This window comes from Rissa tridactyla, chromosome 6, assembly GCF_028500815.1.
Source record: "Rissa tridactyla isolate bRisTri1 chromosome 6, bRisTri1.patW.cur.20221130, whole genome shotgun sequence".
Taxonomy (NCBI): domain Eukaryota; kingdom Metazoa; phylum Chordata; class Aves; order Charadriiformes; family Laridae; genus Rissa; species Rissa tridactyla.
The window spans coordinates 21,132,582-21,158,487 of NC_071471.1; the positions used below are offsets into that span (position 1 = coordinate 21,132,582).

Below are 25,906 nucleotides of genomic sequence, written 5' to 3' on the forward strand. Positions count from 1 at the left end.
CCTGTGTTTCGGGAGCATTTAATGAGCCTCAGCTTTATTTCAAGCCAAAGGCAATTTTAAATAAAGTTGAAATAAAAAAAAGTTAAAAAGAAAAGAAAGCCACTAAAACCCAAAATAAAACCAAGTAAGAGTTCTTGTGTAATCATGAGGCTTAAGAAAGCAGAACTTTTCTCACAGATTATTTTCTTTCAATAAATAAAGACAGCAGTTCATTTGCGCATGTTTACCCAAGTGCCACCAGCCCCTTTTCCCCTTAGCGTCAAACCACAGCCGTAGGCCAAGCCCATCTCTGCCACCAGGCCAGCGAAGCGAAGGGCACTACACCAGGGTCAACTCAACACATAGAAAGTGTCATAAAATGTAGTGCTTTTTCCATACACATGTGTGCACGCACGCTTCTAGCCTGGAAACCCACCTCCCAAGATGGTCATTGCCCCAGCTGAGGTTGTAGCTACAGAAGGGCCTCACAGACACTGGTGGACATCTAGAGAAGATGACACCCAAAGGCCTGCAGCTCCACCAGACATAAGAAATGGTGCTCCGTGCACCTCCAGCCATCATTTTACAAATGAGGCCAGGGTTTTGGAGCATAGCACTGTCCCACACACCCGCTTGCTTGGGCTGCGGAGATTGGGGAAAGAGTCCTAGTCAAGAGGAGACCTTGGGATACAAGGAGCACACTGTGCAAATATTACACTATCTCTTAAACAAAGAGATCAAAAAAAAATCAAAACAGAATCCATTTGCATAAAATCCAAATCTTTGAGCTCTGCATAAACAGAAGGAGATTCTGGCTGGTGTTTCCAAAGGAAGCTCTTATCTCCTTTGTGAAATGGGGAAATGGGTGTGCTACTTTGCATGAGGGTGTATACAAAAGATGTAAATGAGGAATTTGCTGCATGCAAAAAGCAAAGCAGCCGACAGCTGCCAATCCCCATTCACAGGGAGAGCTTCCTTAGTCTCCAGCAGGAGGAAAGAGAAGGGAACCAACATGTTTGCTTCCCAGGGAGGTGAAGCAGGCTCTGAATATTCATAAAATGGCCATTTAGTCATGGGAGTGTTAATTGTCTCTGATTCACAAAACTGTGTGACCTCACCTGCTCCCCACAACATATCAAAAGGATGTGGCATAAATGGAACGAAACCAGATAAGATATTTATCTCACAATTTTGGGGGGCTTTTTGATGCAGTCTCAAAAGACTGAAGTGTACTGCTGAGCATTTCTTTAATCACTTCTCACAAGCACAATAAAGACCAAGCTCAGCGGAGCATATTATTAGACAGATAATAACCCCTACCCAGCCGACATCTAACTACTGAAGTCATCACACACAAGATGAGTTGTCTGAAAAGTTTTGGTTTGCCTTTTTTTTTTTTAAAAAAAAAAAAAAACAAAAGCAAAACCAAAAACAAACCCAACACACATAAAACAGAAGATGGTCTCTATGCTCCACAAAAGTCTACACAGACCTGCCATGAAATTAATACCACTGCAACAACTCATCTGGATTTGATTCCGAGGGCCGTGCTTTTTACCAGTAACATGCAGAATAAGGACTAGATATTGCCCCCCTGTGCGCCAGCTGTCAGGAATTCAGAATGAAGCAATCCCAGCCTTTCTGCAAGGGACACATGAAGGGACAATTGCTTGACAACTGTAGCTTGACTTCTGAGGGGGCCAGGGAGCCGGAAAGCGGTAAAGAGCCTGCAACGACGTTTAAATGGAGATCTTTGAAATGCACCAGGTGGTAAAAAAAAAAATAAAATAAAAAAAAAATCACAGAGGGAGCAACCCTTGGAAGATCTATTGAGCTACATGAGAACATAACATAACCAAATCACTCCTTCAGCAGAGAACAGAACCAACTAAATTTGGTTCAGACAGACTGTGTTTCAGTATCGCTCCCATGCCCCTCCTGGTAGCTTCCGTGTTCTCAGCTCCTTTTAAAATGTAACATGTTGAGTCTGTGCATTTTTTTTTTCCCTGCCAAAAATAATCAACCTGAAAAAAATCCTTCTGAAATTTCAAATCTGCAGACTTAGTCACCCTTCTGATTACCCTTTTGTGCAACCAGACTGTTCATCAATGCTATTCTGACAAAAAAAAAAGTTGTCTATGACTAAAATGGAAGAGTACACAGAAATTACTTTACTTCCCCACCCCTACAAAACCCACCATCCAAAAATCTTATCTCAGAAAAAAAAAAAAAAATGTAATTAGACTGTAACCTTCTGATGTAAACTGAACTAACTGCTGCTCTCAATGATCACAGCCACTCTTCAAAGCCTCCAAGATGAAAAGAATCTTATCATTCAAATTATTACTTCTTAGGGATGCTCTTATCAAAGTTCGAAGGAAAATTCTAAAAACAGCAGTGATGTGAAACCAGGACTGAGCCATATTTTAAATGACACTGGATTTTCTGCCAATTGGCCAATTCACAACTCAAAAAAGCAAGTGTAGATGAAGACAAAGCTGTTGGCTCTCATAACCTTTACAATATCACAGTAAAAATCTCAACTGTCTCACATATTTATACTAAATGGCAGGTCTAAAATTGAGATTTGTAATTTCACAGCATCAAAATCATCACAGATGGCTACAGTCTATTGCTTCTTTAATCTGTCTTTTTTCCTTCCTGCTTGTTTTCCCCCCTCCTCCTCTGATTTAAAAAGATATGCATTTTATCATAAGGAAATCATAACTAAACCGAAACCACATTATATTAATATGTAACAAAACAATTTACATAACAATGATGCATACAAGCAAAGTTTAAAATTACTTTATGTCTCAACTTTGCCCTAAAGCACTAATTACCTTAGCCTTGAGATGTGCCACTAGTTGGGCTAGTCATGTTCCATCAACAATATTCCACATTTATGCTCTCCTACATGGATAGCCATTAACACAGGAGGTTTAGGGAAAAATAAATAGTAGTAAGAAAAAAAAAAAAGCAACTTGGGGTTTTTTTTAGCATCAAGTTCACAGCTACAAATTCAGCTGTAAGCAAAGAATCGGTGCTCACCTAATATTTCTACTGATCAGGACCAATTTTGTGGAACCACTCCTGTGACACACCTGTGAAGGTTCCCAAATAAATATGGATTAAATATTTGGCTCCTTTCCCTTTCTGCCTTGAGTTTTTGCATTTATACATACATATATAGACACACACACACAGATTATCATCAATAAAGTCAGCGGAGAAAAAAAAAAAAGCAGTCAGCAGAGGGACAGTTTTTTGTCATCATATTTGAACACTTCCATATCACCAACACAATTTTTAAAAATCCTGTTCAAGGTCAGAGAGTCATTAACTCCCACTACAGGAACCACTTCAGATGTGAAGTGGCTCCCCATTACGCTTCCCACACACACATCAGAAATTAGGCTGCTCAAGGAAAATGTATTATTTAAAAACCAGAAGGCTGAGTGAACTTGAAGCAGCTTTTAGAGTAACCCCAGCACCAGCTGGTCCGTCCCAGCACCGTGTGGCAGGGGCAGGTCCCAGGAGAGGAGAGAGAGCTCCGACGTCTCCTGTGGATCTCCCAACAAGTGCAAAGCCCCGATCCACTGGCCTAAACTATTTCTGCCCACCGAGCTTTTGTCAAACATTCAAGATCTTAATCAATCCTAACTCTGACCCTAGGATCACAGGGGAAGATGGATGAGGAAACGGACAACCTCTGACCTTTCCTTGTATTTGTCCTGCCACAGTCAACCTATTGAAAAACAATTGGGGTGGAACCTGCTCACCAGCTCCAGTCCCTGCCCGGCACCCTTTCACAGCCTTTCCCAAACTCAAAGTCTCTCCCCCCCACTCCCAATCCTCTGTACCAAAACCACAGGAATCCTCCTCACTTCATCCTCCTCCTCCCCTCCAAAAACCTGCCGGAGCAGAACATTTGCTGAACGATGAAGTTGAGTGGGGTAAGAAAAGGGGAAGCCTCATTCAGCAGTGTCAAAGGCCAAACTGCTTTAACAGCCTCGCTGGAAACCAGAGAGCAAGCTGCATAGTTCTGGTAAACTTCATGAATTCATGAAGAGGAGCTTCCCAGTAAACTGTTCTGGCTGAAGAATGGCAAACGTGAGAAGAGGAAACCACAAATAACCGCTGACGAAATGGGTTTAGCACTTTCAAATTGCATGCTGGCTCAAATCCTCTCAAAACGACTAGTACAGGCCAGCTTCACTCTGGAGAGCCCAAGAGACAGAACATTTCTATCTCCTTTGTAAACATGGCATCATCTGATCTTCCTTTTCCTTGTGAAATGGAGAATTGGGTTTCCTGAGCCCAACCTTCCCCGGATGCAGCTGAGAGCCAGTAGGTAAACTGACATTCATCCTCAAGGTCTAGTCCAACACCACAAAAATAAATTAAAAAAGCATCCCGCTACCACTACTGCCCACCAGCAAAACCTCTAGAGATCTCCCTTGAACAACACAGGATTTGTTAGACAATTAGCTCATCACATCTGGGCCACTGACACCAAAAAATGGTAAATCTGTGTCAATCTGAGTGACCCAGTATTGACCCAAAAGGCCTTTAGGAGAAGGCGGAATAATCTCCATGCAATAAACCAAGATGCTTTCCCCCCCCACCCCCATTCACTTCCTCCTCTCACAACCCAGGCTGTAAAGGTGTCAAGAAGCTTTCTCCAGAAGTTATCAAGCTATTAGAAAGTAACAGCACCTCCCCAGGCACCAACACCTCTCCCCAGCAGCACCCAGTCAGAACCACAGCCACAGGTTCACATGTGTAACGATACACAGGTTTTCCAGTTTCCATCTCACAAAGTTCCAAAAAAACAGAGTAATTCACCTCAGACACAATGCCCTGTCATCATGCTGCTCATCTTTCAGCCCATGGTAATTTTGTTACTGATACAGCACACTTAGGATTTTTCCACTAGAAATGAAGGCGGAAGTTTATACTTGGCGCTTCTTTCCTGCCAAAGCTCAATTTCAATGCATAATAATGAACTTCATATTGACTGTACATTACAATTTAAAAGAAATCAAGTAGGACATTCAAAAGACATTGTTCTCTTAGGAGTCTAGCACAAAAGCAGTCAGTTACTTGCTCTGCTATCTTGTTGTCAGTCTCAAGATGAAGAAAATGACCTAGTGAAAAACGCACCAAGATGTGAAGCAAAGTCATCTGGCCCTCAAGAGCCTTTTCCAAAAACATGGGTCCAAATCCACTAAGGAGTTGAGCACCTTATATTCAGCACCCAGCAAAATCAAACTCACTGACCTGTGCAAGAATCCATTTAAGTTTGATCTTAGTTTATGCTTACATGAGCAAAAGTTTAGAAGCTGAGGCTAAAGATATTTTATTTATGCTCCCTTTTCTTCTTCCCTAACCTCTTACATCTTCTTTTTCCAGAAAGAGGAGCTGAAGAGAAGATAGGTTTTGAAGGGTTTGGGTTTTTTCTTTTTAGGATAATCTGTCTTTTATACAAACTTTAATCCCTAATTCTGCAGCACACAGGATGGTGTGTGTGGGAGGGTGGGGTGGAGACTTTGAGCATTTCTAAGAGTATCCTAGCACCTCTATTATTAAGCTGACAATAGCGACCCTCTGAGAAATGAAAATATTTAACAAAGGCAGCAGTGTCAAATATCAAAGGGTTATTTAGTGCTAGAAATTTGCAACAAGTAAAACACCAAAGACTTCCCCTTCCCAAAGTGGGAAAGTAATCCAGCTAAAACTCCTGTTCCCCCCTCCCCGACCGGTTCTTACCCCACTGCATTATTCAAAGGAGACTTTGCCAGAATTTCCTGTGCTTAACAAAGTTCACTTCAGACAAAACTTTAAAGATTTGTCTCTTTAAACGATGGTAGCTCGACTGCACTGTTTTGCAGTCATTCACATTTCAGTGACTATCGTGAGCCAATTCAAATTTAGGCGCCTGCTAGAAAATGTGTTTCGCCTTCTGCCTATTCCAGCATCATCATGTATTTTGCATTATATAATTCTTAGCCTTGCCACCTGGAGCTATTGGACTTCTTCATTAAACCCCTCTGTCCCACCGCATCCCACAGGGGCTGCTAATTACTGGCTTTACTCCATTTACTCTCATCTCCGATTCAATTACGCATTCAACTAAGCCCTAATGAAGAGTACAATATGTCTCATCCTACCTTGGCATTCACCATTACGTTCTTCATAGCCAGCATTGCACAGACAGTTGCCAATGGGCACCAGCCATTCGCCATCTGCCCCACAGTACATTTTTGGCACATCCTTCTCTTCCGAGTTGTTGACGCAGGAGCCACGAACCTCCACCAGAGAGGACGTATCAGCCCCAGTAATGGTGTCTGGAAACTGTGCCAGGTTTCGAACTGTCAAAGGGCACTTCTTATAGAAGACACGAACAGACACCAAAGCAATGCAGGCACCGACATCCTGAAAAGCCAAGTAAAACCCTTTCTTGCTCAGTGGTCCCACATCCCGTATCTCTGTATTCAGCTTCATGATCCTGTCACCAATGTCCACCTGGGTGAAGCTCTCATCAGCAGCAATGGTGTCAATCTTGGCAAACTGGCTCTCTCGAATAAAACGCTCCTTATCATTGTTTGATTCGTAGTAATAAAGGTTGAAAGTCTCTTTGCAAGTTCCCATGACACCTGGCAGGCTGTTGCAGTCTCTTAGCGTGAACTTGATTTCAATATATACCCTTTGAGCCCCCTCACGGGGAATCCAATCAGTTCGTAACCAATTATTCTGACTGGGCTCCATCACATTGCAGACTTGATAGGTGCGGATCGGAGTGTTCTTCTCATCCATAATGCTTACTTCCTCCCACTGCAAAGAGGGAGAGGGGAAGAAAAATACATCAGCATTAAAAAGAACAACACAGCTTCACAACAAACATAATCCGCGCTTCCACAACTAACGCAGAGATTGCGTTTTTTTCCATTACAGGAAAACAAAAAAAAAAAACCCAAACCAGCAGACCAAGCCATAGCCAGGACCTCAAATACTTGGACCTTAAAAGAAGAATTTGTTCAGGAGAAACAAGCTCCAAATCAAGTAACATCTCGAGGAATATGCATGTGTTTTAAAGGCCCTCTGAACCAATCCAAGAATGCTCTCTCAACTTACTATGTTTATTTGCCCACAGGATCCTGCCTAGATCAGGGCTACACGCGGCACCTCGCAGACCCATAGTACAGCACAGACACTATGGTGTTTCCCCTGCGGCAGAGAAGGCAGGTAACGCATGGACCCCATCTTCTACACAGGAGTATCAAGCAGTGAGATCGCATGACTCAGTAACATCCACATTTCTGACATCACTACCACATATTTTAAACTCTTAAACCACCCCTCATTATTCCTCTAAGCCGCCAACTACTTTCCTGGGCTAGCAATGTCCCAGACACACTCAGCAAATAGCCTTTACTTTGGAGCTGGGCAGAAATATCTGTCTACAGAGAACGGGGTCCTTGACTTGGGTGGCACTTCGAGGTGGAAGGACAGGTAAGGAGACAACATCATCAGTCTACCAGCAACACTGACATAACTTTGTTATCCAAACTTTCTTATTAGTGGGAAGGCAGAAAAATAAGGACTATCGCACATGTTGTCCCAGAGGAAACGTCAGGAAATAGCTAAATTCATGTTCTCAAAAACCCAAAAAGGTTAGCAGAGTGGGTAAATGCTGAAAGATGAGGGTACCAGCATGCTTCAAAACTCTCACACCCCTCAAATCAAGTTCAGGCCTCTTCAGATGCACCAAACTAACAGGCTACATAATTATGAAACAATACATGCAGACCAAGGAAGGTATGGAAAGAAGAGATCTGGCCCTAATTCAGCAGTTCAGCATCATGAACTATAAAAGTAAAGCATGTATAACCAACAGTTTTGAAAAAAAAAAAAACAAAACAACTGTATTATCATAGATAGAAGAAAGTTTATCACAGTGCTGTCCTGTTAGGGAGAGGGAGGGAAGAAAGGGCATCGGGGAGACAGATCTTTACAGCAAAAAAAAAAAAACCACACCAAACACAAACCCATAGCACTTCAGTATCAGAAAAATCCTTCTTTAAAAAATAATATATTAGATAATGCTATACTGTCTGGGTTTGCAGGCAATACAATGAAGCATATAAAATTATCCTTGGAAAACAGTAGTAACTTTAAAAGAGACTTCCCAGAAGTGCTTTTCAGAACTACCAAAGCCGCGGCTTTGATAAACAGAAGCCTTCTTAACGTTAAGGGGCTTCTTGTATAATATCCTGCATTCTTCTCACAAGGATTGCTCTTATGCAAGTGATTTTTACTTAAAAAGATTCCAGCTTAGCTGAATCCGTTTATAGAATGACAGTAGTTAGCACCATGAGTCACTAGGAGCAGAAAGAATAATATTTTATTTGCTGCCTGGAGATAACTGCAAATTAAAATGAAGGAGGGGGGAAAAATCAATACTCAGCATGTCACTCCTTTTCACAGAAAAGGAAAAAATAAATCTTAAAAAGTCATCTATCAATGTAAAGTGTAACATGGTGTTAGTAAGAAGACAGAGTTGTTTAATTTACAGCTGCCACACCGCTAGTTTACTGTTACAATATTGTCTTTATGATCCATCACTTTCTATTCTGCTTATCTTCAGGCTGTCTACGCTACCTATATTGTGTGTGGTACAAGAGAAAGGAAGAAGCAGAGGGAAATAATACTTGTTGACGGGATTTCCTTTAGTACATTCATACAATGGAGGATGCTGCTAGAGGATTCAATAAAGAGACCGCTGAGGTCAACGGACAGACTGCAACTAAATTCAGCAAGTTTCAGATCAGGTCCTCAACACAACCCTGTCTCCTGACAAACAAGCAAATATATAGAGCTGAGTTTCTTATTTCATAAACACACATACGCAAAACAAACCTAAGCACGTCTTACTGCCGGACCTGAAAATAACTACAGGACAAAATTTCCAGCCACTGTAAGCTATTTGTAACTCTAAGCATGTGGTCAAAGCTGTAACTTCTTGCTTTCAAGCTGAAATTAACTTTTATAATTCAACTCTTCCCACGGTTTAATGACGCAGAGTAAAACATTCTGGGCGCAAAACCTGCTTTTCAACTGTAAAATGCAAGAGTAAATCATTAATTACATTTATAACGCAATTCATTAATTCCTCTAGGGCTACTATATATTTGATTACTGCTAGTCACTGCTAAATGACTATGTTTATCTCCAGCCCTTCTTAACCACACAACCCTCACACCTCAGGAACTGCGTGGTATACATCTAGAAAAATACCCTTTTTAACAGACAGTAAGGTACACAACGGTTAAAGAAAAACTAGCACTGAAGGACAGAATCTTCCCAGGAAGATAAAGGAGGAGTTCATTTCTGCTGCTTGAAATAAGTCTGCAGCATATGAAGTTAAAATAAATGCTTTCCAAGCACTGTATCTCAGAGACAGACCATGTACTCTTAAATTTTTCACTACTGGCTTAAAAATAGAACACATGTATGTAGGTTTAGTGAAACGAGTCACGTCCACAATAAGAGCAGGCATTTTCCTTCTTGAGCTTGCATGGCGCTTTCAGAGAAAACATGGGGGAAAAGGGGGAATCCAACAGCCGTTAATAATACACAGCTGTCCTCTGATCACCAATTCTACTACCGACTTATTAAAACTTGTATTTTAGGTCCTATTTTAATATACAGTGTAGATATCCCTTGGAAAGCCGTATGAAAGACCTTGTCTCATTAACTGACCTTTCCAGGGTGCAGGATTAAGAAGGAAGCCCGACTCTCAGCGAGATAGAGCTGTACCTTTCCACACTGTCAAAAGATGAGGGCAATTGCCTGCAATCAGCAGCGAACGTGCACTGCCGGCGCTGCCAGAGGCCTGCCAATCACTTCCCCACTCTTTGAAAAAAACGAGTTTCGGGGACAGCACAGTGTGCTCAGGCAGAGCACAAGCCAGGACTGTAGTCAAGTTCACCCAGAACAACAATGGGGGAGCAAAACAATCCCCCACTCTCCCGTGTTATGGTTATTCAGAGCTTATGCATAATGCATCACCAGCCAACGCAACCTCGGATTCCTTCCACTCACTGCTGTTTCCTTAGCTCTGCTTCTTCTAATTACAAGTGGGAACGCACACAAAAAAGTAAATTTGTAGGCTTCCCGAAGAATCCAGTGCTTTGTTGTGCACAGGTCCTGATCTTTCAGCACTTTTATTTTTCAATCAGTTTGACTTCGTTACTTCTGCTTAAGCATACTAAGCTGCTTTACTCATTTAATATTAAAAGGATTTGAGGTGGGATGATTTTTATATTAATGTTTAGTGTGCATTGCTGGCATTCTTCATAAATTGTTCACTTTAAGAAACAAAAAGCCTTTCTAATTGCTTATTACAAAAAAATCCTAAGAGATCCCATGAAGTACGGTCTCCACCAGATCCCACCAACTGCAGAGTCCAGCGTTCTCAGGCGTTTCCCACAGAGGCCCCGGGCACCCTGCAGGATGGGGCACCGATGAAGGAACAGCAAGGTGCCCATCCGCTAATATAAAGCTAAATTAGTAGAGGTATCCTGCCTGCAACTTACTAAGCAAAGCAGCTCTAAGCCCCAGCAATGCATGCGCGAATCTCTTAATGTCATCACATCACCACGGGGCAATGAATTCACGCGATCTTCTCCTACAATCGTCTCTTTGAAAAGTACACAAAAACAAACTCCAAGGAATCGCTGTTGAGCACTGCGTGCTTCAGTTTATTTGTTCAGACATCAAAACATACGATGTTTACAGCCTGCAATAGGACAACTGTCCCGTCACGCCAAAAGGTCTATCTTGTATATTGATCCCTACTCCTTCATCCAGAAATAGAACAGCAATTGCCCTGAACATCTCCCAGTCGAGACGGCCCACAGATATAATAATTACAGTCAAGAATGCCAGTTCAGTCGCCAGATCACGTTTCTTGTTGGTATTTCAGTTTTAAATAGGCATCTAAGCCCATGCCTCAACCAATCTCCTAATTCTGAAACCTCTTTTCTGCCCTTTTGGTTTCCACTTCTTCCATGACAGAACTATCCGAAGGGAGTATAGAGTTTCTCCAACAAAGAGTAATTCACTTGGTAAGCCAGGGAAGAAATCCGACCTCCCCACCACAATCAACAATAATCGGGCCATTAGGACTCTCTGAAAGTTACTAATCACCCCCTTTACGCTTTTGATCAGATAGCGGTTTAAAACTTACCCCTCCTTCCAGCGGACTTGCTATCCACCCCAGCTCTCCCTGAACTGATCTGGAATCCAGCAAGGTAACTGAAAAAGGTACAAATAAAATAGATTAAATTCCAGCTGCCAAAAGGCAATATTAAAATAAACCGTTTACCTGAGCGTTTCCATATGTGTGGAGCATGATCGCATCCACCTTCAACTTGAAACGTTATTTCCGACCGCGCCAATGCCTTAAATAATTGGAAAGTGTCTCTCGTAGCGCTGAGGGGCCGCACGCCCGTGCCCCCGCGGGTCAGAGCCGCTCGCAGGGCGCGGAGCGAACCGCGGATCCCCCCGGCGCCCCCGGCAGGGGGAGAGCGCTCCCAGGGGAGAGGCGCCGGCCGGCAACGGGGCGCTCCCGCGGGCTACACCGCCTTTTCCGCCGCCTGGGAGTTACCGATCCGTGCAACATCGTTACTTAGGGAGACCGCGGGAGTCGCCCAGTCCCGGCCGGGAGCGGGGCCGCGCACCGAGAGACACGGCGGGGGCTCCCCGACGGGGCCGGCGGCGGGCTTGCCCCGCGGAACCGCCACGGAACTGTCCCGGGGACGGGCTGCGGCGCCGCCGGGAGCTCTCGGGAGAACCGGTTTCGTGAGCCGCTCTCCTGGCTGGGGGCCGCCCCGGCGCCGCTGGCGGGAGCGCTGCACCCCCGTGGGACGGGACGGGACGGAGCGACCCAGGGGACCGGCGGCGGAGCGGAGGGACGGCGGGGGCCGCTCCGCCCCGCGACACCTGCGCCGCCGCCACGGGCGGCCCCGCGGGGCACTGCTTTGACGGGTCAGCGGCCGCCGGACGGCCGGTCCCGGCGGCGAGGGGAGAGGCGGTGAGAGGGGGCCGTCGCCCGCCGTCCGCCCCGGGGGGCGCCGAACTTTCGCGTCCCCCCCCACCCGCGGTGTCCCGCCGGGGGAACGCGGAGCCCGGCCGCAGCGCCTCACCTTCGTTGGCAGGATAGACCCGGGAGCCGGTGACGGCCCCGCAGACGCCGACGAGGAGCGGGAGGAGGGCGCAGAACGGGACCCCGGCCATGCCGCCGCCGCTCCGGCCGCTCTATCCCAGTGGAATAACTGCCTACATGCGGCGCGCGGCGGGCGATAGACATTGCCAAGGGGGCGGGGCGCCGCCTGCCCGTCACGCCGCGCCCGCCAATCGCCGCCCGCTCCGCGCCGCCCGCACCGCCCCGGCCCGCCCCCGCCGCTCGGCGGCGCGGAGCGCGGGGCCGGGCGCGGCGCCCCGCGGGGGGCTGTGGAGTGCGCTGCCGGCCCCCCCGCGAGCGGGAGGAGGGCGCTCCGCGGGGGTCCTTAACATTGACAGTGTCCGAGCACAAAAAAGTGACAGAAAAAGGGAAAAAAAAAAAAGAATAAGTTGGGAGCTGCCCTCAGGCTCTCCCCCGGTGCGCGGAGCGGCGGGGGGAGCCGCAGGCCCGCCGCGCAGAACGGCCCTCCCCGAGCCGAGCCCGGGGCGGCCCCGCAGCCTCCCGCCGCCCGCCCCGCCCCGCCGCGCGCCACTGTTGAGCAACAGCGCCACCTAGCGGGGGCGGCGCGGCCCTCCCTGCCCCGTGCCCCGGGCGGGGGCGTGGGGGGGCGCGGCGGCGGTCACCGCCGGGAAACGGGGATCCCAGCAGCGCCGGGGGAGAAGCGGGCAGCTCCCGGCGGAGCTTCCCCGGACACAGCAGCGGAGGACGAGCGCCCCGTTTACCTCGAACATTAATGCCTTTATGCACAGGGCAGCAGCCGGGGACGGGGGTAGTTTAGGGAAAAGCCGGGGGTCGGAGCGAGTCCCTCTGAACGCTGGAACGGGCGCTGCCGAGACCAGTAAGGGCCCACACGCTCCTGCGTGCGCCCCCGGTATGGAATATATACGTACAGAGACCCCCCAGAATCCAAAGCAGCCGTGTACCGAACACCACCTGTACTGGCTGATGCCACTGAGGCGTATTAATTTTAACAAAAAGTACGTAACTACATCTCTGCTTCGCTTTGACCACTTTGACCGTGAGAACATGTATATGTTTTAACTCCCTAAACGCGTATTTACAATAAACGCATAGTTTTTAAAAGTCGGCTCAGTCCTCGGTGTCAGCGTGTACCACTGTGTTCCCTAAACGGCCCGTATTCACAAAGCCGCCCCCCGGCCTGTCAGCAGCAGCAGGAAGAGCACCGGGGGGGACCGAGCCCGGCAGGACGGGCGGCCCCCGCTCCCCCAGCCCCTCTCCCCGCCTGGCCGCGGCTGTCGGGCTCCGGTTCGGCACTGCCCTTATCGGTAACGCCGCTGGCGGCGGCCCGCGCTGCTTTGGCTTCGGAAAGCTTCGCAGACGCCCGTTCCTGAAGCGCCTCCTGCTCCCGGGCACTGAAACCACCCGGAGTTTTCACCTGTGGTACTTGACGGCGGCGCTGCCTCAGTTTCCCCCAGATGAGAAGGGCGGTAACAAACTCCTTCGCCTGTGGATGCAGCTCCCTCACCCTCTGCGCCTGGGGACAAAACCCTGCTGGAGGAGAGCCGGGAGCGGCGCGTGTGCCCGGGCAGCCGCAGCATCGCCCCGATCCCCCAGCATCGCCCTCCCGGTAACGCGGATCTGCCCCGCGCAGGACACAAATTCTTCCCGTCTGCATCCCAGCACCCCGGCTTCATCCCAGCACCCCGGTTTCAGGGAATCGCACCCAGACTCTCTAAAGATTTTTCTTTTGTCTGGGGTAAACCGAGTTGTTGCCACATTAATTCAGTTTAAGCACAGAACCCCACGTAGAAGCTCGATTAGTTAGAAGAGTATTTTCAATAGATCTTAAAGTTTGACTAACAATTTTGTGCAACAGGAAACACGCCTGGCGTGAATCAGCTGTTTTCTCTTTAAATCACTCCACTTTTTATCCAAATTCAAATATCTGTAAAACATAATCCTTTTTAAAAAAACCATAATAAATAAAAACATAAACCAAAATACACTCTTACTAATACTTTTTGCTTCAAAATACAGAGTATCTTTCACCTCTTAATTTTAGGTCAAGATTTAGGTAGGATGCATTTTTTGATTTTGTTGTTGTCTTGGTTTTTTTTAAACAGCTTTAAAAAGGTTTATTAAACAATATTTACAATGAGGTTTCCATAGTCTGAGGCTCAGATTTCCTTTACCTTGAACATTTATTTTGCAGCACCCAGTGGCAGAACCTTAAAGATAACTCTGCAAAGATAGCTGGTGTATTTTTCTCTTTCTGTAGAAAATAAATCTTTTAAGCGGCTGCTTGGATAATGGGAGCTAGAAAACAGCGTAGCACAGTCAATACAACTCTTAAAACCTGTACTTCCTGACTTTAATTATCTACAAGAATTCTTGGACTAATGAGGAGGAAGAAAAGGATTAGTTCCTTTTTTTTATTATTTACACAAAAATATAGGCAGTCCTCAATTAAAGCGATCTGAGTGTTCTTTTCATATCTTTGATGCATCTGACGGATCTACTGTAAATCAGGATAAAACTTTATGGGAAAGGTGGAGCATCAGAACATCTTTTCTTAACCGAAGTTATTTTTGTTGCAATGCCAGAGAAGTCAGTTGTCATAAAAAATATTAAATACTTTGAAACCTTAAAAATACTTCTATTATATTAATGCTATTTTAATTTGTTAAAAAAATTCACATAAAATAAACACAGACAATGTACAAAGGCCCTGCAAATGTCATAAACTAAAATGTTTGCAATTCTACCAAATCCACCACATTTTGGCTCCAAGAAAAGGGGTTTTATAAGAAGCCTTGCCAAAATAATCAAATTTCCTTACTTCGTGTCATTTCAACGGATTGTAAAAACCCAGCTTGGTTTTAACAGACGTCATCGATACTTGGACTAAATTCTGTTCTCAGCTTCAGCAAGTATTTCCACCTTACAACAAAGTACCTTACATCAAAATTTATTCCTTAAAATTTTGTTAGAGCCGTTGGATCTCTTACATTTTTTCTTAGCTGCCTATTAACTGAGCAGCCTGCCCTGCTGCCAACCTGCCGGCTTCTATTATTGTAACTCACTATCAGGAGTGATTCGGCTTTGATGGGAACTAATCATGTTTGCACCATAATCAAGTTTACACCATTTAAACGGTCAGTTTAATGCAGCTGGAAAAAAAAGCACAGCCAGCGTCTCTTAGATTTGTCTCAGATCTTCTATTTGTCTCAGCTCCTTAGTGAAACTATATTCACTCGCCGCACACCCTGTAGTAATTATGACAATGTGTTAAATGTTTGATCCTGTCTGCTTCATAGAGGTCAACCCCAGCTGAATTATTTAGGGAGCTGTTTACAGGGCTCAAATGGTATAGACAAACAGGCACACCAACACACAAACGCGCAGTTTTTGAGAAACTGTAAATCATCTTGAAATGTAAGGGCTGAAAGACTGTTGTATTTCCCATTCATTCACAATCTGTTTTCCTCTTATTTAAAAAACACCAAGGGAATATGTTAGTAGATGAATAGCTGGGCACTGACAAATGCGGTTTGTCTTGGATGTATTTCTGCAGTTAATATAATTTCTGATGGAGTATTCTAAATGGATATTAAGTGTCTCACACACACACATATACATACAGTTGCTTCAAATTTTTCCCAATCACAAACACCACATTCATAAGTTAAATACATTACAGCCCCCAACAGGGCTGTGATTTTGGGTGAACATTCCGTTCTAGTTTTACTTTGTCTTTTCATTCTCCATTTTTCTATGTCCACCTACTCATGCTCGTCCATCTCCCCAGAAGCTTTTTGCTGTCAGTCAAGTGACAACCTCAGTAGGAAGCTCTGTGTGTTTATGGGCCTCCTGAGGCCCAGCATTACATTTAGATGGGGGGGGTGGGGGGGGGGAAGGAAAAAAAAAGAGGAAAAAGAAGAAAGCCGGGAGGGGGGGAGGAAGCACAAGCTCTTCCTTTAGTATGCAATTCCGCAGCCTGCAGGAAAAAATTCACTGGGCTCCTCTGAAAAGCCTTTTCCCACAAAAATGCAATCCCACTTACTCCACTCCCACACAACTTCCACGCTACTTGGCTATTTGCAAAGGAGTGTCAAATAAGCCCAGGAAGTTTAACACAGACACACACAGAGTCTCATTGTCAAAGGGAATAATGCCCCAAAGGTGCACCTTTATCAGGCTTGGCACCAGAGCGTCACTGCCGGCTCCTTCCCAGCGCAAGTGCTCAGCTCTGCCCAGCCTTTCCCTCCCCGGATTTACTCATTCTTAATGGACCTGTGAGTATTAAATATTTGCCGATAAATTACTTGACAAAGTTTATTGCTAGCTATTTGAGAATAACGGCTCTTTATTTGATCTGAGTAAGATTTCATTCCCCAGGTCATGTTTACGTTAGATGAAGTTGCAATCTGTAGCACAAAAAGCCGTAGCGGGAGGATGTTTACGTGAAGGTAATATGCATTTCTATAAACATCAAACTGGCAGAATGATTTTGTTTCAGCTGGGATTAGCCGGAGTTTTGTTGCTGACCTCAATAAGAAAAAGATCAGGTTTATTGCTCATTTGCAAATCCACTCTGCAAAAAAAGTGAGCGTAGGGCACTGCAGATTATTTACACTTCCTTTTCTTCATCATGATCATCATAAGAGTTTCCTATTTATTCCTGCCTTGATGCTTATTACAGGACCTGTGACAGTGTCTTTATTCGGACTAGGCACATGTGGTGACTTGACAATACAGATGTCAAGACGACTTGACAGACAGATTCAGCGATTTTTTGCCTTTTCTAACCAACAGTGCCAGGGAAAACTAGGTAACCGTAAGTGAAATGTAACGGGATTTTAATGACAATTGAAGTAGTACTTTTTATTACATTGCTCCTGACAACGCAACTCAAATCTCATAGTTAGTCTAAAATTTATAATATGCCATTATCAAGTCCCTGAAAGGAAATCATATCGCCAAAAGTGTTTACGAAGCCAGGAGTGTTTACGACACAGTTTATGCTTCCTAAAATAAACAAACATTAAAGGGCACTGGCAAAAGGTAAAATCTGAAGGGCAGTACAGACAGAGCAAAGAAAAAAAAATACATGCTCTAGGATATCAAACCAGGCGCTTTGCACCTAAAAAGCAGATCGAACATGGTAAATACAAGTGCCCACCTCAGCTCACTGTGCCTCTCACCCTCCTTAGGACCAGGGGAGAAGCAGCAACCTGCAGGTTTTCTCATGTGAAAGTGTGACCAATAAACCCATGCAAATAACTGTATAAGGCTGCAGGTAGTTTGCAGGGCAAGCAGAGATGCTTGGCAACCCGGAGAGGAATGTGCCTGCCTACGTTTCACTGAAAGGTTATTTAAAGCAGTGGAGGTTAACAGACACCTTAATTATTACAAACTGCTTTCGAATATCACTGGCTTTGTGCTGCCAGTCCTTCCCAGCTGTGCCTCTTACTCATTCCTGATTGTCGGGGAGTAGCGTCAGCTTCCAGAAAATAAAAGTTACAGGGATGAAGATGTAGGGCAGGCTCTCGGCAGCCGGTGGGAGGATGGCTGCTGGCAGTGGCCAGGGCCACCAGCCAGAGGGGAGGCTCCTCCTAAGCGCTCCTTGGAGCGGCTGCGAGACGGCGGGCCCCATTAATAACGAAACAAACGCAAGTGAAGTAGCCTCTGCCAAAAATGGCAGGGAATCTGTTTGTAGCAATTTCAGAGCAGCCCTCCTTGAGTTTGAAGGGTAAAGCTGAAGTCTAAGCACAGAGAATTGCAAACTACATCCAGATTTCTTTAAAAGCACACACCCCCATCTTTCTGCAGTGGGAAAAAATATTTAGTCAGACAGACTTAGTTTTCCTCTTTCAAGAACAGGGTCACAGTTTAAGGTTTCGAAACTAGATTCTGGCCTGTACCAAGGTAAAGTTGAATTTTAGTAGCAGTTCAGCTACTAACCTTTAATAAGTAGGCAGAACTGTGAACTTCACATGAAACAGAATGAATCTAAAATTAATAAAAATGAAAAAAAATATTTCCCAGATTTGTTTCCATATTGGAATTTTACATTTTCTGCCATAATTTCCTGCAGATATTATTTAAAAAAAAAAAAAAGATACAGGATTGGTTTTATAGCACCACTAAATGTTCTTTATAAATAAAGATAATTTTTGTGCAAAGTCTCTGAATTGTTTTTCTGGTAAAATAATCAAAAGAACGGAGTGTCAGAGCTCTAATTCATTTTTATTCTGTGTGTTTGGAGACAGGGATCTTTTCAGAGATTATTTATGCAATGATGGTACCAAGCAAACTGCACGAGAGACAGGTTCCCTACAGAGCACTGAAGATTCCTGGCACTTTTAATAGAGTGTAAATCCTAATTAACTCAGATTAAACCATCCTATCTGAGATAGTCCACCCGTTATTATGAACAAAATATCTGCAACCATAGAGAAGAAAACTGTTTGTGTTTAAAGTAAGAAATAAAACCAACCCCTCCTTCTTTTATTTTAATGTGTGCTGTTTTTTTCATAGCAGGGAATAGGAAGACTCTTTGTCTTTCTTTAGAATCAAATATAAAATCCTTGCTTTTTATTCTAAAAAGTGAAAGCGTTTGTGCATTTTTTTCTGCGTATGCCGGTATGACTGATACATTCACAGGACAGGAGAAAGATTAAGATTGGGAATTTACATCTGGGAGAAGGGCTGTGCTCCCAGTTCTGCACAGACTTCCTTAGGGACCTTAAACAGCCACTGCAGCCAAACTTTTGAAGTTGGATGTAGATGATTACCTTAAATGCCCACCTTAAAACAGGGATGCTAAATAAATATCAAGTTGGAGAGATCTGTAGGCATCCAGTGCCTGTTGCTCCCTTCTCGCAAAGAATATGGAGATGTACAGCTTCGTTTGGTAACATCTATAAGCCAGTGGGACCTGTGCTCTATAGGTTGGACAGCCTTAAAGTAGTAATGATGGGCTTTCCTCACAATCTGAAGCATTGCCTGTGTTTCTCTGTCCTGATTTCAGAGATGCTATAGAATCATCATTTATTACGTAAGAAATTATTTACCCTATTTTAGAGGAAGCACTAACTGGGGAAAAGTGAGCATGTGCATATGCCTGTCTTCTAGCTCAGTACTTGCACTGATTTTGTATCAGAATATTGCAAATTCTGAATTAACTTCATATAAGCAGTAGGCACAGAAATTAAAACATGCAAGAAGGACAATGGAAAAAAAACAACCTGTGCCTTTATGTCAAAGTGCCAGCCATCATTTTCCTCAGTACTTTCACTGATGTTGGAAGAGTTCAGAGAATAGGGCAGTTTGTTGTGCTGGGCAACACTGTCACTGTATTTCCTTTTTCTCTTTTTATTTATATCCATCTACTGGGTCTTGTCATGTATGGAGATATTCTTATATAGCTTCTAGCACAACCAGATCTCAAATCCACTCTCAGGGATCTGAGCATCACTGTAGCATTAGAACAAAAGACATGTGCGGGTCAGTACCTGCATCCTGGGTTACGTGGGCATGAACTGCATTTTAAGAATTTATTTAATTTATGACATACAAATTAATTCCTCTAATTTCATACACTGATGGCACCAACAACAATTTTTCTTTAGTTGCAGCCACTCTTTGTCAAGTCCCAGTTCCCTCTGCATTTCCCTTCAGCAGTAATCATCTCATTCCTTTCATGGAAGTCTGCCCCAGACCCCGTGTATTTTCTTGTAGACAGGCCTGTAGTAGCAGTAAAGAGGAGGAACACGTCTCTCTGAATTCTACCTTAAGGCAAGGTTTCCATTAGAAATGACTCAATGGTATTGCTGTACTGAGACAGTCAATTGTAAGACTTTCCGGACACGTATGCAGTTGATTTTTCCAACAACATCTTTTTCCCAAACATTTCCTCTTGCAGTATCCTGAGGTAAACAGCAAAAATACTGTGCTCAGGGAGAAATGTGCAACCACCACAGCTTTTATGGGCACAAAAATGCCACCCTTCCCCTCTGCTGTCTCCCCTGCCCATCACCATTACTAATCCTTATTCGCATTACCACACTGGCCACAGCTTCTAATGCAGCCTAAAATTAGTAGTGTAGAACTTGCTTACCCTACTCCAACAATGGGTTCAATTCTAAGGAAGAGTGTGACTAACTATTTGCCTTGACCCATTGCGATCCTTCGTCCCCCATTTTAAGGGCTTGCACAGCACCAGGAAAACAGAAAAGAGCCATTTGCAGCATGTTGGAAACAAAAGGAAAGGATTACTGGTCATTTTTTGGTCTGCTCCCTTCTGCAAAAAGGGAACACACAAAGTAAAAGTTATGTTTTTTCTCCCCTTGATTACTATCTGAAACTTTTATAAAAATATATCTTTGGGAGAGATCAAAGTAGAAGACAACGTAGATTTGTTTGAATTTCCCCCACCATTCCAAAATATCCAAAAATGCCAGCAAGATACTCAAATAAAGAGCTGTAAAAGTAAACCAGATTCCCAGTGGTGACATCTGTTAGTATAAGGACTATTCAAACATCTCTAGAGTTTTCCAAAGAAATGCCAGGATGGCTTCCTACCAAAAGGCAGCTCAGTCTAATATCCTCCTTGTCTGAATCTACATACAAACCGTGTTTCTATATTTTGTTGTCACTAAGAAACCCACATGCTTGTCTTGACATGGAAATAAAAAGAGAGTCACAGGGAATCTGAAAGTGTATATTCTGGGGAACCAGTTTAAACAGACCTTGGGATTAGAGAAATATCTTTTTGTGAAGCCGAACACAGTTGTCAATGCATGGTTCAGTAAAAAATACATTTCTGCTGAAAGAAACTTTATCGTTTGGTACAAGACACTTTCAATTTCAGAGGATACCAGTGTGATCAGTTGGTTTATAAACTAACAATTTCTGTCTGTTTAGGGTAAAACATCCTGCTTTACCTGTGAACGCAGCACACATGCTGCCAGGCACATGGATGAGAGAAAAACCAAGAAGGACCCACTAGAAACCATGCTGTAAACAGAAATACAGGCCATAAAGCTACTCCAAAGTTGTTCCCAGCCACGTCATTCTCCATTTTCCTCATTCCTTTCAGGTGGCCTCCACAGACCACCTACACACTCAGCCTCATGGAGAGTGTTATATACGAGACGTGGGTATAATTCCATTTGTATTAGTTTAAGAAGCCAGCTCACGCCAGTGGAATTGTGCCGGTAACGATGTGAGGTTTAACACCAGCAGCTCCACACCCCACGTGGAAATACCACGGTGGTTTCATTACACTGGGAAGTTTCCTAGAGCCCATAAACTGATGAATAAACTTTACCTGAGGATTGCAACAATATTTGTAGCATTGAGAGCGAATCCATTAGAACTCAATGTTTCCAAAACCTGAGCGTAGTTACTGAGAAACTTAATCTGGGAGAGATTTACCAATACATCAATGAAATTAAATCCAAGAAGATGGCATTTACCCTGATTCCGACGCATGATGTTTGTGAGTGGTAATGATTTTTTTCTCCTTTAATTAAAATTCACTTTAAAGTGTTCTTTAAATAAAACATTGCTTAAAATGTAGCATCTCCTTAAGAGTCTATCACTGACACGAAGCTTTCAGAAACAATCATTGCAACTTAAAAGGCACTATAGGATATTTAGACTGGAGTTACCTCACAACATGTTCGCTGGCTGCTTTGTTATTTGAGCTCTAAATGTTAAACACGTGGAAGCAACATAAAAGGATCTTCCCTGTAAAGCGCATTTTCCAAATTCTCTCTATCTGTTATTTAGAACTCCATAAAGATCTGTGTATGTCTACCCATCTGCAGCCACATTTATTTTTACATGTTTTTGAGTGCATATCTCTCAGTGTCATAAGGTCTTCATAAATAAATCAACCTACTTAGATCTGCATGCTTTGAATAACAACTCAGCCACCAAACCAGCAGATGGATACATTTTTAATTAGGTAAGCAGTCAGTGCCTTTTGGTTCGAAAACGCTCTAGTTTCTCTTAAAAAGACAGAAAGTAACCAAATTAAATCCAAAATTGCAGTGGGACTGCATAGTGGTTTTAATCTGCATGTAGCTGCAAATCAGCTTAGAGTCCAGCCTGTGTGACAACTTGAAGGAAGGCAATATTTTATATCAAGGAAACCTCAAAGTGAAATATTTAAGGATCTTGTAAGAATACGTTGTAAACAATATGTATTTTTCAATAACACATGTGGTTACTTATGCAATCTTCTCACTTGAGCAAGACTCTCTGATCTTAATTCATTTACTGTGTTGCCTTTGCAATCTCTCAAGCAAAATATTTTTAAGCAGCAACTTTTAATTTACATAATCAGACATACTTTCCTGAATAACATGGAAGAAACTCAGAATTAACAACATCTTGTACTGCTTAAATAATCCATGAAAAGAAACTTCAGCAGTTCCAGTTAACTTCTTCCCACAAAAAGGTTTCAGTTTTGGACTTGGAACAAAACTTGGCATGACGGATACACAGCTTATCCGTACTGAGCTTTCCACACTCCTCTGAACTTCCCTGGCTCCGGAGAGTCCAGGTAAATATTCCAGAGAACACCAGCCCCGGGGGAAAGGTTGGCCCATGCCAGGGAGCCCCAAAGGAGACCTCCATGTGACAAGGACTTCCAGGGCACCTTGCTGCCTGCAGGGAATGGGTCAGCCTGGAGCCATCTCTCCTACTGTCCCCGCCTTGCCTTGCCGTGATATGTTTTCCGTATTGGTTCTGGTTAACCAAAACAAGGCTTTTTGTGTCTGTTTAGTTCTTTTTCCCATAAGAGTTTGGAAGTTTTCTTGTGGTTTCCCAAGTGGTCCTCTCTTGCTCTTCTGAACTAGTGAAATGAACCAAACGAAACGACTAGCAGCCCGGAGAAAGTGGCAGCCCTGCCCATCTCGCCTCTTCCCCAGCCAGCACAGCAGGCTGCAGCTTCACGGGGGCAGAGGAGACACGATGGCAACTCTGACTGCCCAGACAATGCTGGCATGCCCACTGCTCCCAAAATCACAGAATGGCAGGGGTTGGAAGGGACCTCTGGAGATCATCTAGTCCAACCCCCTGCCAGAGCAGGGTCACCTAGAGCAGGTTGCACAGGAATGTGTCCAGGTGGGTTTGGAATGTCTCCAGAGAAGGAGACTCCACCACCTCTCTGGGCAGCCTGTTCCAGTGCTCTGCCACCCTCAAAGGAAAGAAGTTCCTCCTCATGTTTAGGTGGAACTTCCTATGCTCAAATTTGTGCCCATTACCCCTTGTCCTGTCACTGGGCACCACTGAAAAGAGTCTGGCTCCATCCTCTTGACACCCACCATTTAAATATTTGTAAGCGTTGATAAGATGCCCTCTCAGTCTTTTTTCCAGACTAAAAAGACCCAGGTGCCTCAGCCTTTCTTCATAAGAGAGACGTTCCAGTCCCCTAATCATCTTTGTAGCCCTTTGCTGTACCCAGTATCCTTTCAAGAAAGAGGAATGACCAAGAGGAAGTGTTATCTAACACAAAATGAAGAATGTCTCAGTGCGACCGAGTAGTCCAGAAGATTGTCCTTTGAATAAAAAGGCTTCTCTGGCAGTAGGGGAGCCATGGCTTCTCTGTGGGAAAATGACCACTTTCTGCTTGGCTAAAACCACCAGTGCACCACATTTGGTCTATTCAGTCACCCCAGTTTGCAGCTTTTCCATGCACAACACCCAAAACTGTCAAAAGAATTTGAGTGCCCAATATGAGGGTCTTATGTCAGTATTTAAGTGACAAAATAAATTTTTCTTGATCCTTATTCAGTTTTATGCTTACAAAAAAAAAATAAAAATTAAAATTCACAGAGTAGAGAAAAACTCCAGACATAAAATCTGATACTTAAACAAAATAGCTTAAAAATAAATGAACCAGGTTTAATCTTTGATGTCACTTCCTTGGATTTCATGATACAACACCTGAGGTGAATTTTTTCCATTTTACTTCAGCAGGCTCTTTTTCCTGCGTATGCTTATGGTAAAATAATAACCAAGTTTCCCATATGTTAAATAATAAAATTTAGTTCTATCATTTCTTTCTATCCCTTTACAGTTCTTTTCAGTTGACTAAATGGAAAATACTATATCTCTAGAGGTGACTGGAAAAGAAATAAAGGTCTGACTCTCATCCCACTTTTATGGGGTTTGTGCTGATGTAATTGTACTGGTTTCAAGGAAATTGCTTCAGATTTGTGCCATTAGTTAGGTCAGAATCTGGATGTCAGTGCACCCTGAAAATACCCAGCTCTGCTAAAAGGTTCAGGATTACTCTCAGAGTTCTACATCCTGAAGTCTAATTGCACTGTGTAAAATAACATTTATTAAAGATCAGATATGAAGCATAAAGATGGCAATTATTTGAAACTTTAGGATATAATATTTGCCCACTGGTCTACATGGGCCATTATGCTTAAAAACTGTAGTAGTACAGGAAATAAAATTTCTCTTATATGTGCTATGACTCTTATTTGAAATGAAAATACTGTAAGATGAGGAGCATTAGTAGGGCATGCTGAAGCCAACTTGTATTGTCTAGAAATTCTTTTTAGCTGATAGCTAGTGTCCTGTGTTACAATTTTCCTTGTGCCTAGTTTGAGATATGTGTTGTAGCTCACAATTGAGAGGGAAGGAAAATGCCATAATTTCACAGTTGCTGCTGATGAGAACTCACCCATATTTTTATTTTTTTTTTAAGCAGAAAATTACAGGGGGCTACGCAGTGCACCCTGAACCTCTGCTCCCACATACACCACCAGCGCTGAAGAACTCGAGCACAGGTCTCGGAGCTCTGTAGGCTGGAAAGCAGGTAGAGGAGAGAGGGGCACTACGCCCATTGGTAATCTTGGGGTGGTGAGGACTGAAAAAAATGGGAAGAAAATGTCCTTGCTATATTTCAGCTCTAGCTTAGCAATTTACAGCCCAATATGACAAGATGAAGGATAATGTAGCTTGAGTCATTTGCATTCAGGTATTTTTGTACTGGGATTTAGAGCCTTGTGCTCAGACTGCCATAGACCATCCATATGGCATTGCCCTGACTCAGAGGGATAGACCCCACTAGACAGCTGCCACAGTCATTGCTTTACTTCTTTGTACTGTTTCTTGGTAGGAGTTATGCAGCCAGTAGTTCACGTTTCTTTTTATAGGCAACAGCAGAAAGATGGAGCATTTCTATGGAAATGAAAGGATTTATGATTTCTATTGATGATCAATATTGGAAAAAGTTAAAGGAGGATTATGCGTGCTCTATTTAACGGGACTTCCAGACCAGTGTTTTGAACCACAAGAAGAATTGGAGTAAATTTCAAAACAATATTTTTTGTGTTTATCCTCCAACCCTGTTCTGACCTCCTCTACTAGATCCTCTTTTAAGTAAAAGTGTGTAAGAGCCTGAGGAACACGATACTATTGCTTAATTTTGTCTGCCTTTCATTAACATTTATATGAGTTTATGCCATGCCTTTTACTGTTTTCCAGCTGATAAATGTTTTTTTAATATTATGCACAGACCATTTTGCTTATAATCAAGGAAAGGAAATTAAGTTTAACATCTGAGAGCTTTAGGCAAAAATGTCAGGCGTGGACCAGATGACCACATGAGAGTTGCAGACTTTCTTTGTGCCCCAGATTGGCTGGTATTGTTTTGATGCTGTTGCGCTGGAGCAATAGCACTAA

At 43.7% G+C, this 25,906-nt stretch overlaps 1 protein-coding gene across 3 annotated transcripts in view; it reads right to left on the reverse strand.

The window, feature by feature from the left end:
* The window catches only part of EPHA4 (EPH receptor A4), a 107,382-nt gene extending 95,060 nt beyond the window's left edge, over positions 1-12,322 (reverse strand). For all 3 annotated transcript variants that reach the window (XM_054206524.1, XM_054206523.1, XM_054206525.1), the window contains exons 1-3: positions 12,192-12,322; positions 11,234-11,301; positions 6,153-6,816 (exon numbers count right to left, since the gene is read on the reverse strand). In XM_054206524.1, coding sequence (XP_054062499.1) covers positions 6,153-6,816; positions 11,234-11,301; positions 12,192-12,282 — 823 coding nt within the window. In that variant the 5' untranslated portion in view covers positions 12,283-12,322. The remainder of the gene's footprint in view (positions 1-6,152; positions 6,817-11,233; positions 11,302-12,191) is intronic.
* Between the last annotated feature and the right edge of the window lie 13,584 nt (positions 12,323-25,906).